The sequence below is a fragment of the Papio anubis genome, chromosome 18 (genome assembly GCF_008728515.1).
Source record: "Papio anubis isolate 15944 chromosome 18, Panubis1.0, whole genome shotgun sequence".
Lineage (NCBI taxonomy): Eukaryota > Metazoa > Chordata > Mammalia > Primates > Cercopithecidae > Papio > Papio anubis.
Window position 1 is genome coordinate 69,988,555 of NC_044993.1, and position 15,288 is coordinate 70,003,842.

General features: G+C 49.0%; 1 protein-coding gene across 3 annotated transcripts in view; it reads left to right on the plus strand.

The window, feature by feature from the left end:
* The window catches only part of ADCY9 (adenylate cyclase 9), a 157,221-nt gene that overhangs the window by 114,532 nt on the left and 27,401 nt on the right, over positions 1 to 15,288 (plus strand). For 2 of the 3 annotated variants that reach the window (XM_009195879.4, XM_017953150.3), the window contains 2 exons: positions 11,739 to 11,900; positions 12,875 to 13,092. In XM_009195879.4, coding sequence (XP_009194143.1) covers positions 11,739 to 11,900; positions 12,875 to 13,092 — 380 coding nt within the window. The remainder of the gene's footprint in view (positions 1 to 11,738; positions 11,901 to 12,874; positions 13,093 to 15,288) is intronic. The other variant, XM_003916462.4, reaches the window with a different exon arrangement.

Sequence of the window (15,288 nt, forward strand, 5' to 3'; positions counted from 1 at the left end):
GCTAAAGTATCAGTGGCATGATCTTAGCTCACTGCAGCTCAGACTCCTGGACTCAAGTGATCCTCCCAAGTCAACCTCCTGAGTAGCTAGGGCCACAGGCATGTGCCACCATGCCTAGCTAATTTTTAAATTTTTTTTGCTCTATTGCCCGGGATGGTTGCAAACTCCTGGGGTCATACCATCTTCCTGCCTTGGCCTCTTAAAACGCTGGGATTACAGGCATGAACCACTGTGCCTAGCCTTGGATTCTTTTTTTTTTTTTTTTTTGAGACGGAGTCTCGCTCTGTCACCCAGGCTGGAGTGCAGTGGCGTAATCTCTGCTCACTGCAAGCTCCGCCTCCCGGGTTCGCGCCATTCTCCCGCCTCAGCCTCTGGAGTAGCTGGGACTACAGGCGCCCACCCCCACCCCCCGGCTAATTTTTTGTATTTTTAGTAGAGACAGGGTTTCACCGTGTTAGCCAGGATGGTCTCAATCTCCTGACCTTGTGATCCGCCTGCCTCCCAAAGTGCTGGGATTACAGGCGTGAGCCACTGCGCCTGGCCCCTTGGGTTCTTGAAGTGACCAGCAGTGAGAGATCCTTACCCGAAGGGCCCTGATATTGCATAATGTGGGGGGACAGATGCTGCCCAAGTGAAGGAAGGAGGGGTCAAGAAGGAAACCAAGGAGTGAGCATTAGAGGTGAGGACGCTACTGTCAGCGTTACAGAGGGGAGGCGGAGCATGGCGGGAAGGGCCGCAATTTGAAACAAGACCCTTCTCAAAGCCTTGGCTTTGCCACTGTGAAGAAATTGCAGCCAGGTGCCGTGGCTCACGCCTGTAGTCCTAGCCACTCAGATGGCTGAGGCGGGAGGATCGCTTGAGCCCGGGAGTTTGAGGCTGCAGTAAGCTATATGATGGTGCCACCACACTCCAACTGGGGTGACAGAACCAGATGCTGTCTCAAAAAAAAAAAAAAAGAAAGAAAGAAAAGGAAAAGAAAAAAAGGAAGAGAAAACACACACTTAATTCCTCTAAGCAAGAGTTTTCCTCATCAGTGCAGTGGTGATGAGGAAGGGACCTCTCGGGATTGCTGGGAAATTAGCTGGAGTGGCACCTGCAGACGCTAGGGCTGAGGAGGAGCCCTGCTCACACTGGGCACTCCTTCACTCCACATAGAGCAGGGACAGTGACCATAGACGGAGCCATGGAGGGCTGGGAGAGGCCGAGAGATGGTCCCGGCTTGCCTGCAAGAGGTCACTGACTCACTGGGGAAGGTCCCATCTTCTCCGCGGTTCCGACTCGAGGGAGATTCTCAGTGATTGTGGCTGACCATTGCTGTGGGTTGGATGCTCTCGGCCATAACCAAGTCACTGGTATGACACGGGAGCATGTGTGCCTTGGCCTGTTGAATGTGACGTCAGCACTCCAGCGGGCGTTTGCTTTCCATTTTCTCATGAACCTTGTGGGTGGTGAGTGGATCTAGATGCCATATGTCAATAAAAACAGCTTTTCCAACATCTTCATGAAGAAAAAGAAAACCCAGCTGGGCTCCGTGGCTCGTGCCTGTAATCCCAGCACTTTGGGAGGCCGAGGCAGACAGATCACCTGAGGTCAGGAATTCAAGACCAGCCTGGCCAACATGGTAAAACCCCATCTCTACTAAAACTACAAAAATTAGCCAGGTGTGGTGACATATGCCTGTAGTCCTAGCTACTCAGGAGGCTGAGGCAGGAGGATCCCTTGAACCTAGGAGGTGAAGGTTGCAGTGAGCCGAGACCATGCCACTGCACTTCAGCCTGGGCAATAGAGTGAGACTCCATCTTGAGAAGAAAAGAAAACCCAAAATTGAATTACTTTTATCACATTAGTTCTGATCAGTGAACCATTCGAGCTGTGAAAGCATCTTAGTTCATCTCTGAAAGGCCTCCCCGGGAGTGCACCTGCGTGGCTGGTCTTCCTGAGTTTACCTTCATCTATTATTCAGAACCCCAGGCTGCTTGGCCACTGGGTGTTTCTACATGGACCAGTCAGTAACAAAGCTAATGATATATATTTACTCATATGGGGATGATTCAGAGAGGACCTGTCTTGCTTTCAAAAGCTTTCTCCTTCCCCTTTGAGGCCACTCACCTCAGGAATCATCGTTTTGTGACAGTGAATTTTGAAAATGACCCTCAATAAATGATCACTTCTTTCCTCTACTTGTTTTCTTTGTGTCCAGTCATTATGAATAGGCTCAGCCAGCCCGATTTGAGGAAGGAAGGGGCTTTTCATTCATTATAGAAATTGAAAAAATGATTTTATAGACACATACATATATAAATATATACAGCTTAGAAATTAAATAGGTATTTATTATAAGCGGTAGTCTGAATTGATAGTGGTGATGCTTGCACATCCCTGTGAATATGCTAAAAACCCTGGAGTTATATACTTTAAATGGGTGCATTATATGCTGTGCGAATTACATCTTAATAAAGCTGTTGTAAAACCAAAGGGTAGTCTCTGTCAGGTGAGGTGGTCACGCCTGTAATCTCAGCACTTTGGGAGGCCAAAGTAGATGGATCACCTGAGGTCAGGAGTTCGAGACCAGCCTGGCCAACATGGTGAAACCCCAAGTCTACTAAAAATAAAAAAATTAGCCGGGCGTGGTGGCGCGCACCTGTAATCCCAGCTACTTGGGAGACTGAGGCAGCAGAATCTCTTGAACCTAGAGACGGAGGTTGCAGTGATCTGGGATCATATCACTGCTCTCTAGCCTGGGCGACAGAGTGAGATTCCATCTCAAAAAACAAAACAATTAAAAAAAAAAAAACCCATCTCTACAAAAACTATAAAAATTAGCCAGGCATGTTAGTATCCACCTGTAGTCCTAGCTCCCTGGAAGGCTGAGGTGGGAAGATCTCTTGAGCCTGGGAGGCAGAGGCTGCAATGAGCCAAGAGCGCACCATTGCACTCTAGTCTGGGCACTAGAATGAGACCTCGTCTCAATAAAGAAAGGTGGGGTGGGGGAGGAATAGGAACTTCACAGTGGGCAAACCAGGCAGACGCCACCTTCACCAAATGATCCAGGTGAGCCTCCCTGCTAGGACGACACATGGCCATCCTGTACCCCAGTGTGGTGTCCTGAGAAGGGCATGTCACCTCTGCGGCATTCTTTCCGCAAACCCTAAACCTCAGTCTGCTCTGAGAAAGCACCAGGCAGGTCCAGATCCGGACATTTGACAAAATACCTGGCCGGGACTTCAGACACAGCAGGGCCAGGAGACACAGGGAAAGATAGGGGAACCCCCATATGCTGGGGGTGAGCAGGAGGTGTAAGGACTAAATGCAACATGGGACCTAGAGGAGACCCCGAACAGCAAAGGGACATCAGGGAAACCGGGGACATCCTGCAGATGTAAATAAAGCCTGCAGCTTAGCTAACAGTATCGCTCCAGCATGGGTTGCTTTGGTCTTGATAACCGTACTGCGGGTCTGTACGAAGGATATACGCAGACTCCTTGAACTGTCTTTCCCACTCTCTGCAAGTCTAAAATTATTTCCAAGTAAGAAATTATATATGTGTGTAGAGAGAGGGATGGAAATGTATGTGCGGAATCACTGAACTGGCATCGCCCGAGAGTGAAATATTGCACTTCCATGAAGTTTCCCCAAATGCCAAATATTTTCTTATTTTGACTTCATAAAGGACTGTTTCCACAGCTGGTAATAGTCTTCCTGCCTGACAGTCTGCTGAGTATATTTTCATCTATTTTTGACTCGGGTTGTCATCACCAGCCTGGTTATTGAGCCTAGTGGTCCTTTAGGGCTCCACCCGTGTGGTTCTGAGATCGTGTGTGTGAGTTTGACACGTGTGTGTTTGTGTGGTGCGTTGTCTGGTATTCTCAGGCCATCTGCTGTCTGTTCTTACCGCTTTGGGGATGTAAGAAAATTTCTTTTTCTGTGATAATTACTGCTTCTCTTTTCTTCTAATATTCTACTTCTATCTTACCTTAATGTTTCGTTAGCAGAAATGCTCTATTTTGAAGTACTTATGCCTGTACCTAACCTGTTAGCTTAAACAGCAATGCCAGGGACAGAGTGTGCCCGGTGGCTCTGCCGCACTGATGGGCTGCCCCGTTCGCCTGGAGATTTCTGGGGCGGGGAGCTCTGCTGCCTGGGCTCACCACCCGCTTTATGCGGTTTCAGCCGTACCATGTGGCTCTGGGCCGGTGCCTGCTCTGTCTCAATGTCCTCATCTGTAAAATGGAACCGATCTTAGTACCTGCATTGTGGGTGCTTACGAGGGCTAAGTAGATACAAGGAGTTTCAAAGAACACCTCAGGAAACTGTATTTGTGGTTATTGTGGGTGCAATGCCATGACTCTTCCTGTTCGCCATGTTCAACATCATTTTGAGTTTGGGAGCAAAGGATGTTTCTGATAACATGACATCTTGCAAAACAGTCCTGTTGAGAAGACGAAGCAGGCAAAGCCAGGGCTCTTCTAGTGGTGTCTCCTCCTCATTTCTGAGAAAAGAGGTTTCCCCACTCCCTCCCTTGACAGTTTTGAAAAGGGACAGCTGTTGGCTGAGAAATGATTTATCTTGTGATGAGAAATAACCTTGAAAAAAAAACGGTTTTATAGCTTTGTGCCATATATTTTGACCGGAATGTAGGGTGCACGTCCTGAAATGTGTTAAAAACAAATGCAAATGTGCCCAAGTGTGTTAGAGAAATGGCTACACTCTTCCCTCCAAAGCCCACGTCCACATGGGGGAAGGAGCAAAGATAATCCGGGAAAATGCAGGGTTTGCTCTTGGGTGTTCTCCAGGGAATCTCAGGTTACCCAGGCAACAGCCAGCAAACTCCTTTGCCCGCCAGGCGCGCTGCTGGGAGGACCTTAGAAGTCTTGAGACTTCCCTTGGTGCCCAAGGGCCCAGGGTGCTGCTCGGAAGAACCAAGAGGACAGGCATAGCTGCTCAGGTCACTCTGGGGGAACAAGGCCCAGGAGAGCAAGGTGCCAGGATTATTGCTGGGTCCTCCTTGTGCCAGGAAAGGGGGCCAGAGCCGTACGACGGTGGTCCGGGTCCCGGGGCCCTGGAGTCTGTGGCCGTCCACAGAGCGATCATTGCTGCCTCGCAGTGTGGCTGCAAAGGACAAGATCGCACAGTCGAGACCGCAGATACCGCGTGAATGGGGGCCCGACTGGTTCCTGGGTAGGACCTTGGCACATAGACATTCCTAAGTCATGGTAGCTGCTGTCGTTATGACGCTGCTTTTTCTCTAACGTGCCTGCCCGTGTGGCTCCCTGTGAGCCAGCCGCTAGGGTTGTCTCCCAAGGCAGCGAGGTGCTTCCATGCCTGGAGCTTCCTGGAGTTGGAAATACTCTTCCCAGGGAGGGCTCAGCAGGGGTGGAGAGGCCTGCAGCTGTGCAGGGGGAGACGATGTTTAGCCGGCTGGGAAATGTTTCACAGAGGCATCCGTGTTTGGCAAAAAAACAGTTCGTGAAATGTCTTAATCCAGATTAAAATTAAGCTAGCGAATTGCTCAAGGAAAATTGCTGTGGGGGGTGGGAGGTAGGAGGTCGGGGGAGGGAAACAAACCCACCCACCGTTGCATGGTAGGACCCTCCTGGTACAGAAGAGACCTCTAACTACTGCTCAGAAGGGAATGTTGAGTTATGAGAATCTCTCCATTGGGTAGATGGATGTCTGTCTCTTTTTTCTTCTTTTTTTTTTTTTTTTTGAGACGGAGTTTTGCTCTTGTTGCCCAGGCTGGAGTGCAGCGGCGTGATCTCGGCTCACGGCAACCTCTACCTCCCGGGTTCAAGCGATTCCCCTGCCTCAGCCTCCCCAGTAGCTAAAACTACAGGCGCGCACCACCACACCTGGCTAATTTTTTATATTTTAGTAGAGACGGGGTTTCACTATGTTAACCAGGATGGTCTCAATCTCCTGACCTCATGATCCACCCACCTTGGCCTTCCAGAGTGCTGGGATTACAGGTGTGAGACACCACCCTCGGCCTCTTTTTTTTTTTTTTAAAGAGACAGGGTCTTGCTCTGTGACCCAGTTTGCAGTGGAGTGGCACAACCATAGCTCACTGCAGCCTCTCCCTCCTGGGCTCAAGCGACCCTCCCACCTCAGCCTCCTGAGTAGCTGGGACTATAGGCACACACCACTATGCCTAGCTAATTTTTAAAATTTTTAAAAAGCTTTTGTAGAGATAGGGTATTGCTACATTGCCCAGGTTGATCTCAAACTCCTGGGCTCAAGCAAGCCATCACACCCAGCTCTAAGATTTCTTTTGTTTCATTTGTTTTAAAGATTTTATCTACAAAATTTATCCCCCAAAAGGAAAGTAGCTGAAGAAGAAACAGAACAACAGAAATCCACTTTTTTTTTTTTTTTTTTGAGCTGGAGTCTTGCTTTGTTGCCCAGGCTGGAGTGCAATGGCACGATCTGGGCTCACTGCAACCCCCGCCTCCTGGGTCCAAGTGACTCTCCTGCCTCAGTCTCCCCAGTAGCTGGGATTACAGGCATGTGCCACCATGCCCAGCTAATTTTTGTATTTTTAGTAGAGACAGGGTTTTGCCATGTCGACCAGGCTGGTCTTGAACTCCTGACCTCAGGTGATCCACCCGCTTCAGCCTCCCAAAGGGCTAGGATTACAGGAATGAGCCACCACGCCCAGCCAAAATCCGCATTTTCAAAGTGCAGTAAAATGATGGCTGCTGGGTCCGGGTGACACAGGTCCGTGGGGCCACGCCACCCAGCGTGGCCTGGAGTCTGCACCTGGCTCTCCCCCCACCTCCCATACCCCCACTTCCTGGACAAACCTGTTGGGAATGGAATAGGCAGTGAGCACTATCCCGGCCCTCAGGAGGCCGGAGCCTGGGTGTCTGCAGCTGGCCATGGGACCCACGCAGCCTTTTCCTTCTGCAAGCACAACCTCTTCTGCCGTTTGTGCGCAGCTCTGCAGGACCTCACTTCTGTATCAGAACTTCTTATCACCACTGGGTGCAGGCCTCGGCCTCTGTTCAAGGGGATTGTAAGCAAAGCACTGAGTTCCCCACCTGTAGAGACCACTGCCCCAGGCTCCCCAGAGAGCAACCTCATCCCAGTGGGCACTCCCGGGCTCCACCGGCCTTCCGGCCCCTCCAAGGGAAGTCCTTGCAGAGGGCATGGAGCCCCCGCTGTCCTCAGTGTGCCCTCTGGTGCCAAGTTGGTTTGACTGTCACGGTGGCATATTCATGGCTTTAAATGCATGGAAAATCTCATAAAGCCAGGAAAGCCAGTGTGCTGTAGGGGGCACTGAAGAAGCAGGTGGCCTCGTCTTAAAGCACAGCAGGGTTGGCCGCGCACGGTGGCTAATACCTGTAATCCCAGCACTTTGGGAGGCTGAGGCAGGCAGAGCACTTGAGGCCAGGAGTTCGAGACCAGCCTGACCAATGTGGTGAAACCCCATCTGTACTGAAAATACAAAAATTAGCCAGGCGTGTTGGTGGGTGCCTGTAATCCCAGCTACTCAGGAGGCTGAGGCAGCAGAACTGCTTGAACCCGAGAGGTGGAGGTTGCAGTGAGCCGAGATCGTCCCACTGCACTCCAGCCTGGGTGATAGAGGGAGACTCAGTCTCAAAAAAAAAAAGAGAAAAGCACAGCAGATGAACTTGAGGCAAGAAAAATACCTGAAACAGACTGATGCCAGGAGATTCCTGTGACTAAATGGCTACAGAAGAATGACACCAATGGCTGTTCTGTCTGTAATCAAGGACACTGAATTACCAGATGAACTCTTTATGACCAGACAGCATAGTTAACAGAAGTTTTCATATTCACTGCCAGCGTTTACCAAGCACTCACTTACACTTCAGGCTTCGGCTGAGCCAAGTGGGGCAAATGCTTTCACACCTCTGGTTCTCTCCTGGTCTAAATGAAGCGTATTCTTTGAAATGGCTGTTGTGCCCCATCAAGCAGCAAGCACCCCACCTTAGCCACACCAGAGAGTTCTCTCAGGCATCTGTTATGCATGGTATCAGGCATGCCTACTTTATTTTTCTCTTGGTATTAGATTTTTTTTTCATTTAATAAGATCAGTGGTCTCACTGGCAAGTATGTGTATATATATACACACACACATATACACACACACATATATACACACATACACACACATACACAATATACACACACACACACATACACACACATATACACACACATACATACATATACACACACATATACACACACATACACACACACATATACACACACACATACACACATTACATACATTAAGCATTACACATTATATACATACACACATAAGCACCATTACATATACACACATATACACATTACTATACACACATATATATTAATAATAATACATACACACACACATACACACATACATACACACACACCATATACACATATATATACATACATATACATATATATACAGGAGCGCACCACACATATATATTAATTTGCTAATAAACATACACACACATCACATATACACCTACACACATATATGCACCTACATATATACACACATATACACACATATACACACCACATATATACACATACATGCCATTATTATATATTTATATATATATGTTTTTGAGATCATTTGTTTGTCACCATTGAAGTGCAGTGGCACAGTCACAGTTCACTGTAGCCTTGACTCCTGGGCTCACAATCCTCCTGCCCCTTAGCCCTCCCAAGTAACTAGGGCCAGGCACGCGGGGCCATCACGCCAGCTGACCGCAGAGCCTATTTTTTTATAGAGACAAGGTCTCCCTATGTTGCCCAGGCTGGTCTTGAACTCCTGTCCTCAAGCGATCCTCCCGTCTCGACCTCCCAAAGTTCTGGGATTACAGGTGTGAGCCAGCACGCCAGCAAAATGTTTGGAAGTTTAACTCTGCCAGTCAATACCAAGAGATGCTTTCAGATAGACTCACTGTATGTTACTGACAACTAGAACATTTGACCTCTATTGATAATGTCAGTTTTTAAAGAGCTATAAGCAAATGTTATGTGGATGCCATTATTTGCTCAGATATGTTAGTTAATGATTTCGCTAGCTGTTTTGGCATGTATATTTTCATTTTTTGAATGCATACAAATGTTCAAATTTAGCTTGTGTGTTACATCAGATTCCCAAACTATACAACCCTGTAGAATCTTTGTTTCTTTTATTTAATATAGTAGAGGCCTGCAGTTTAACTTAAAATACAACCTGGGTCATATCTTTGCCCTTAGGTAGTGACACTTATTTTAAATTTCCAAAATAATATCTGGCATCCCATAATTTATTTCAATGTTTTACAGTTCTTACTGCAAGGAAATTGCTTTTGAGTCCTAAAAAAAAAACAATCTTTCTTGCCACAGTTGTCTTCTTCATTGGAAGCTGTTAGCTGCTTTCTTAGACAGTTCCTAGGTTACTGGGTCACATTAATAATAATAATGAGTTTATTAAGGCTATACTGTATGCTAGGAACTGTGCTAGGGTATATATATACTTATTTAATTATTATTATTTTTTTAAAGACAGGGTCTTTCTCTCTTGCCCCAGGCTCGAGTGCAGTGGTGCCATCAAAGCTCACTGCAGCCTTGACCTCCCAGGCTCAAACAGCTCTCCCATCTCAGCCCCACAAGTAACTGGGACTACAGGCACATGCCACCAGGCCAGGCTCATTTTTATACTTTTTGTTGAGGCAGGGTTTTGCCATGTTGCCCGGGCTGGCCTCAAATTCCTGGACTCAAGCCATCCTCCCACTCCAGCCTCCCAAAGTGCTGTGTTTACAGATGTGAGCCACCACACCCGGCCAATTTCATTTAATTTCATTTAATTCTTAGCGGCCGGGCGCGGTGGCTCAAGCCTGTAATCCTAGCACTTTGGGAGGCCGAGACGGGCGGATCACGAGGTCAGGAGATCGAGACCATCCTGTCTAACCCGGTGAAACCCCGTCTCTACTAAAAAAATACAAAAAACTAGCCGGGCGAGGTGGCGGGCGCCTGTAGTCCCAGCTACTCGGGAGGCTGAGGCAGGAGAATGGCGTAAACCCGGGAGGCGGAGCTTGCAGTGAGCCGAGATCCGGCCACTGCACTCCAGCCCGGGCGACAGAGCCAGACTCCGTCTCAAAAAAAAAAAAAAAAAAATTATTAGCAACATATCTTCACTCTTGTTTTATAGACGAGGGAACTGAGGTAAAGTGATTTGAACAGAGTCTCCTAGCTAGTAAGTACTTGACTAGGGTTTGAATCCTAGTTTGTGAGAAATAAAGGCTTTGTTCTTTTTAGTGTACCTGTATTAAATCTTGCCTTCTCTTTTCTAGGTCCATTAATTCCTATAAACTTTTAATTACTCCTAGATCTGGAAATCATGTACCTCTGATTATTCAGCCCATCTTATGAGACTAGCTCACCATCACACGGAGCTTAAGAACCTTGGATTTGTGTCCTAGCATAGTTGGTGACCACTTTATTTACTTAATAACAGCTTTGTTGAGATATAATTCACATACTATAACATGGATCTTTTTGGCTAGGCGTGGTGGCTCGTGCCTGTAATCCCAGCACTTTGGGAGGCCAAGATGGGTGGATCACCTGAGGTCAGGAGCTCAAGACTAGCCTGGCCAACATGGCAAAACCGCATTTCTACTAAAAACACAAAAAAATTAGCCAGGTGTGGTGGCGGGTGCCTGTAATCCCAACTACTTGGGAGGCTGAGGCAGGAGAATCACTTGAACCCAGGAGGCAGAGGTTGCAGTGAGCCAAGATCGTGCCACTGTACTCCAGCCTGGGCAACAAGAGTGAAACTCCATCTCAAAAAAAATTAAAAAATAAATCTTTTTAAAGTGTACAGTTCAGTGGTTTTTAGTATATTTAGCAAAAGGTTGTACAACCATCACCATGGTCAATTTTAGAACATTTTTATCATCCCAAAGAGAAACCCTGTTGAAATACCACAAACCAGGTGGCTTTTAAACAACAGAAATATATTTCTCACAGTTCTGGAGGCTGGGAAGTCCGAGATCAAGGTCCCAGAAGATTCAGTGTCCAGTGAGGACCCGTTCCTGTTTCCCAGATGGTGCCTTCTCCCAGGGCGGGAGGGACGAGGGATTTCTCTGGGGCCTCTTCTATGAGGGCACTAATCTCATTTTGAAGGCTTGTCCCCCATGACCTAATTACCTCCCAAGGCTTTGCCCCCCCAATGCCATCCCCTTGGGAATTAGGATTTCAGCATCTGACTTTTGAGGAGACACAAACATTTGAACCGTAGCAAACCCCATACCCCTTAGCAGCCACTCCCCCTTCCTGCTCCCATCCCACCTGGTCACCATGAATCTGCCTTCTCCCTCTAAGGATTCACCTTTTCTGAATATTTCACGTAGACGGGATCACCTAATATCTGTGCTGTGTCTGGCCTCCCTCACCGTGTTGCAGCAGGCGTCAATGTTTCCATCTTTTTTGTGGCTAACAGCCCATCGTTCGAATAGACCACAGTTTGTTGATCCATTGTCCAGTCAGTGAACATTCCCGGTTCCACATTTCGGGTCACGCTGCGTTCGTGCACGGGTTTCTGTGTGTTTCCATTGTCACAGGTGGCTTTCAGCTCTTCCCCGAGTGGTTCTGTGCGCCTTCCCCTTGCTCACCACCATGCTGCGTGACAGCAGATTGCAACAGCGGGGCCTGCCTGAATTCAGCGGGGGCAGTCGTGGTTTCTGGGTGTGTCCCCACAGTCTGTGTTTTTCCTCTAGACCTGCCCTTCATGTGGAATCACATTTGCTCCCAAATCTGAAGCCGGCGCCGAGGGAGGAGCACCTCAAAACGGCTGCCAAGACGAGCATAAAAACAGCACCAAGGTAACAAGCTCATGGCTGTTGTTCCTGTCAGTTCCTCTCCTGGCGCATCCACCCAAGGTGACATTCCTGTCTTGTCGGCTTCTTAGTTCTGAGAGTAACTCCTCTTGGGTAACAGCACTCCGCACCCACGAGTCCTCTGGGTGTTGAAGAGACCGGCAGGGAGCTCGAGGGAGGGTCAGCAGGAACCCACGTGGAATCCAGCGCTCAGGGGCGGAGCTGGGCGGGACTCCTTTAAAGGCCAGTAAGGGTTTAAAACGTGTGGATTCGAGCGTTTCGGGGGAAATTTGTGGTACTGGAAGCTGGACTCAGTTTATGCTAGAATACAGACGGGCGGAGACAAGAGGGGGTCTTCACAGCGAGAAAGGCTGGGTGAAGAGAGAGGGTGGGAGTTAGGGCAGGTGGCAGGAAGGCTGCCAGGAAAACCAGACTTGGACACCAGGGCCAGGACTGAGCCCACCCATGAGAGCCTGTCGGGGGCTCATGCAGGGGGCTCCCCTGGGGCGCAGGCTCTCATCCTCCATCTGCCAAAGGATTGTGGGTACAGGTCACCCCGTGTCTTCCCACAGCCACAGTGGACACCCTGAACATAAGCCCCTGTTTCCATCCACCTTCCCTGTGCCCTGACAGCCCTGGACCCCTTGTCATACTTCTCCCAGCCCCCCAACCCATGCACCCTGTCCCCGGAACCCTGGTGCTGGCCTAAGCAGACTCTGGGGGCCTGGGCTCCTCACTTTCCTCCCTTCCCCTCCACCTCCTCATCAACTCTTCCCATGTCTCACTTTCCTGGCGGCCTGAACACGCAGCATTACCACTGGGCGCTGTTGGGTAACAGGGAGGAGCAGATGGGTAGTCCGGGCTGGGATTGGAGCAGGTCTGCAGGCACAGGGGGTTGGGGGGCCCTTGCAGGGCAGAAGGTCCCACGCCCAGTGCAGTGGGGCCCCGCAGCAGAGGTCAGGGTGGGACCGGCGTGCGTGCCCAGTGCCCGGTGCCACTTCACTTCCCGTGTCTGCGTCCTCTTTGTCTCGAGGCAGGCTTCTGGAGGACCTAATCCCAAAACTCAGAACGGGCTTCTGAGCCCTCCCCAAGAGGAGAAGCTCACCAACAGTCAGACCTCTCTGTGTGAGATCTTGCAGGAGAAGGGAAGGTGGGCAGGGGTGAGCCTGGACCAGTCGGCTCTCCTTCCGCTGAGGTTCAAGAACATCCGGGAGAAAACGGACGCCCACTTTGTGGACGTTATCAAAGAAGACAGGTACGATTGGGGCCGTCTGGGAAAAAGCAAAGGTTGCAGGCAGAAGCCTCTCTGCCTTTTTCTTTTCTTTCTTTTTTTTTTTTTTTTTTTAAGACGGAGTCTTGCTCTCTCGCCCAGGCTGGAGTGCAGTGGCGCGATGTTAGCTCACTGAAGTCTCCACCTCCCGGGTTCAAGTGATTCTCCTGCCTCAGCCTCCCGAGTAGCTGGGATTACTGGCAGCCACCACCACGCCTGGCTAATTTGTGTATTTTTAGTATAGAGATGGAACTTCACCCATGGGCCAGGCTGGTCTCCAACTCCTGACCTAGGTGATCCACCTACCCCAGCCTCCCAGAGAGCTGGGATTACAGGCATGAGCCACCACACCTGGCTTTTTTTTTTTTTTTTTTTTTAAAGACTAGGTCTTGCTGTGTTGCCCAGGCTGTAGTGCAGTGGCTCAATCTCAGTTCACTGCAACCTCTGCCTCCCGAGTTGAAGTGATTCTCCTGCATCAGCCTCTCAGGTAGCTGGGACTACAGGTACACACAACGATGCCCAGATAATTTTTGTGTTTTTAGTAGAGGTGGATTTTTAACATGTTGGCCAGGCAGGTCTCGAACTCTTGGCCTCAGGTGATCTGCCCGCCTTGGCCTCCCAAAGTGCTGGGATTACAGGTGTGAACCTGTGCCCAGCCTAATGTTTACATTTTGAAATATACAGGCCCAGTCCTTTTATCAAATATTCCTGAAGTTGGGTTGGTTAGATTCAGGCTCTCCCTCTGGCCAGGCAGAGACTGCAGAAGGGATGCCATGTCCTTCTCAGGGTGTCCTTTCCAGGGACACGTGGTGCCCATGTGTTCCTCATTAGTGATACTAATTTTAATTAGGCAAGGTGGTGCCAGGTTCTCTGATCTAGGGTTATTATCTTCCTCTTATGACTAATAAGCAATCTGTGGGAAGATACTTGAAGATCTTGTAAATATTTCATTCCCCATCAGAATTCCCTAGATTTAGCATTCACGGATGATTCTTGCCTCAGTCTTCACTATGATGCCTCAAAGGGTGATTTTCAGCCGGGCGTGGTGGCTCACGCCTGTAATCCCAGCACTTTGGGAGGCCGAGGCAGGTAGATCACCTGAAGTCAGGAATTCAAGACCAGCTTGGCCAACAAGGTGAAACCCCCGTCTCGACTGCAAATACAAAAATTACCTGGGCATGGTGGCAGGTGCCTGTAATCCCAGCTACTCAGGAGACTGAGCTAGGAGAATCGCTGGAACCTGGGAGGCAGAGGCTGCAGTGAGCCAAGATCCCCCCACTGTGCTCCAGCCTGGACAACAGAGCGAGATTCTGTCTCAAAAAATAAATAATAAATAAATAAATGGAGCAGCACAGCTTATAGCAGGGTCACTTCTGCCACTTGTCTGCTAAAATGTGGCCTTGTGCACGTCCTCTCTGCAACTGTGTGGTGGCTCTTCTCAGACCACAGTCCCTGAGTCAGGAGGAGAGAGGATCAATGTCCTGGGACAGAATTATTTCTCTTCTGAGTCTGAGGATGTAGGAAGTTACTGGATACGTGTCACAGAAAGGAGAGTGTCTGCTGTGCTGCAAGGAGAGGAAGGGGCACACGTGATGAGCTCTACTTTGTGTTGGGTGCACGTGAGGCACTTGACGTATTTCACCTGATTTACTTCATTTTTTCTTTTTCTTTTTTTGAGATGTAGTCTTACTGTGTTGCCCAGGCTGGAGTACAGTGGCGCCATCTCGGCTCACTGCACCCTCCATCTCCCAGTTCAAGCGATTCTCCTGCCTCAGCCGCCCGAGTAGCTGGAATTACAGGCACCTGCCACCATGCCCAGCTAATTTTTGTATTATTAGTAGAAATGGGGTTTCACCGTGTTGGCCAGGCTGGTCTCAAGCTCCTGACCTCAGGTGATCTGCCCACCTCGGCCTCCCAAAGGGCTGGGGATTACAAGGATGCGCCCACACGCCCAGCCTCATCTAATTTACTTCTGATAGTCACTGTATGAGGGAGAGAGGCTAACACAGCTATATTTGCTTTCTGAAATCATGTTAACATTCCCTTAGTTTCTAGTAATTTTCTGCCGTATAGAAAGGATATTACTATTTGCTGGCAATTCATAAATGAACGAAAGAGTCATGGAAAGCGGGTTTGATTTCCCTGCTATTAAAATCACTGAGCTTTATCATTTTGCAGGTT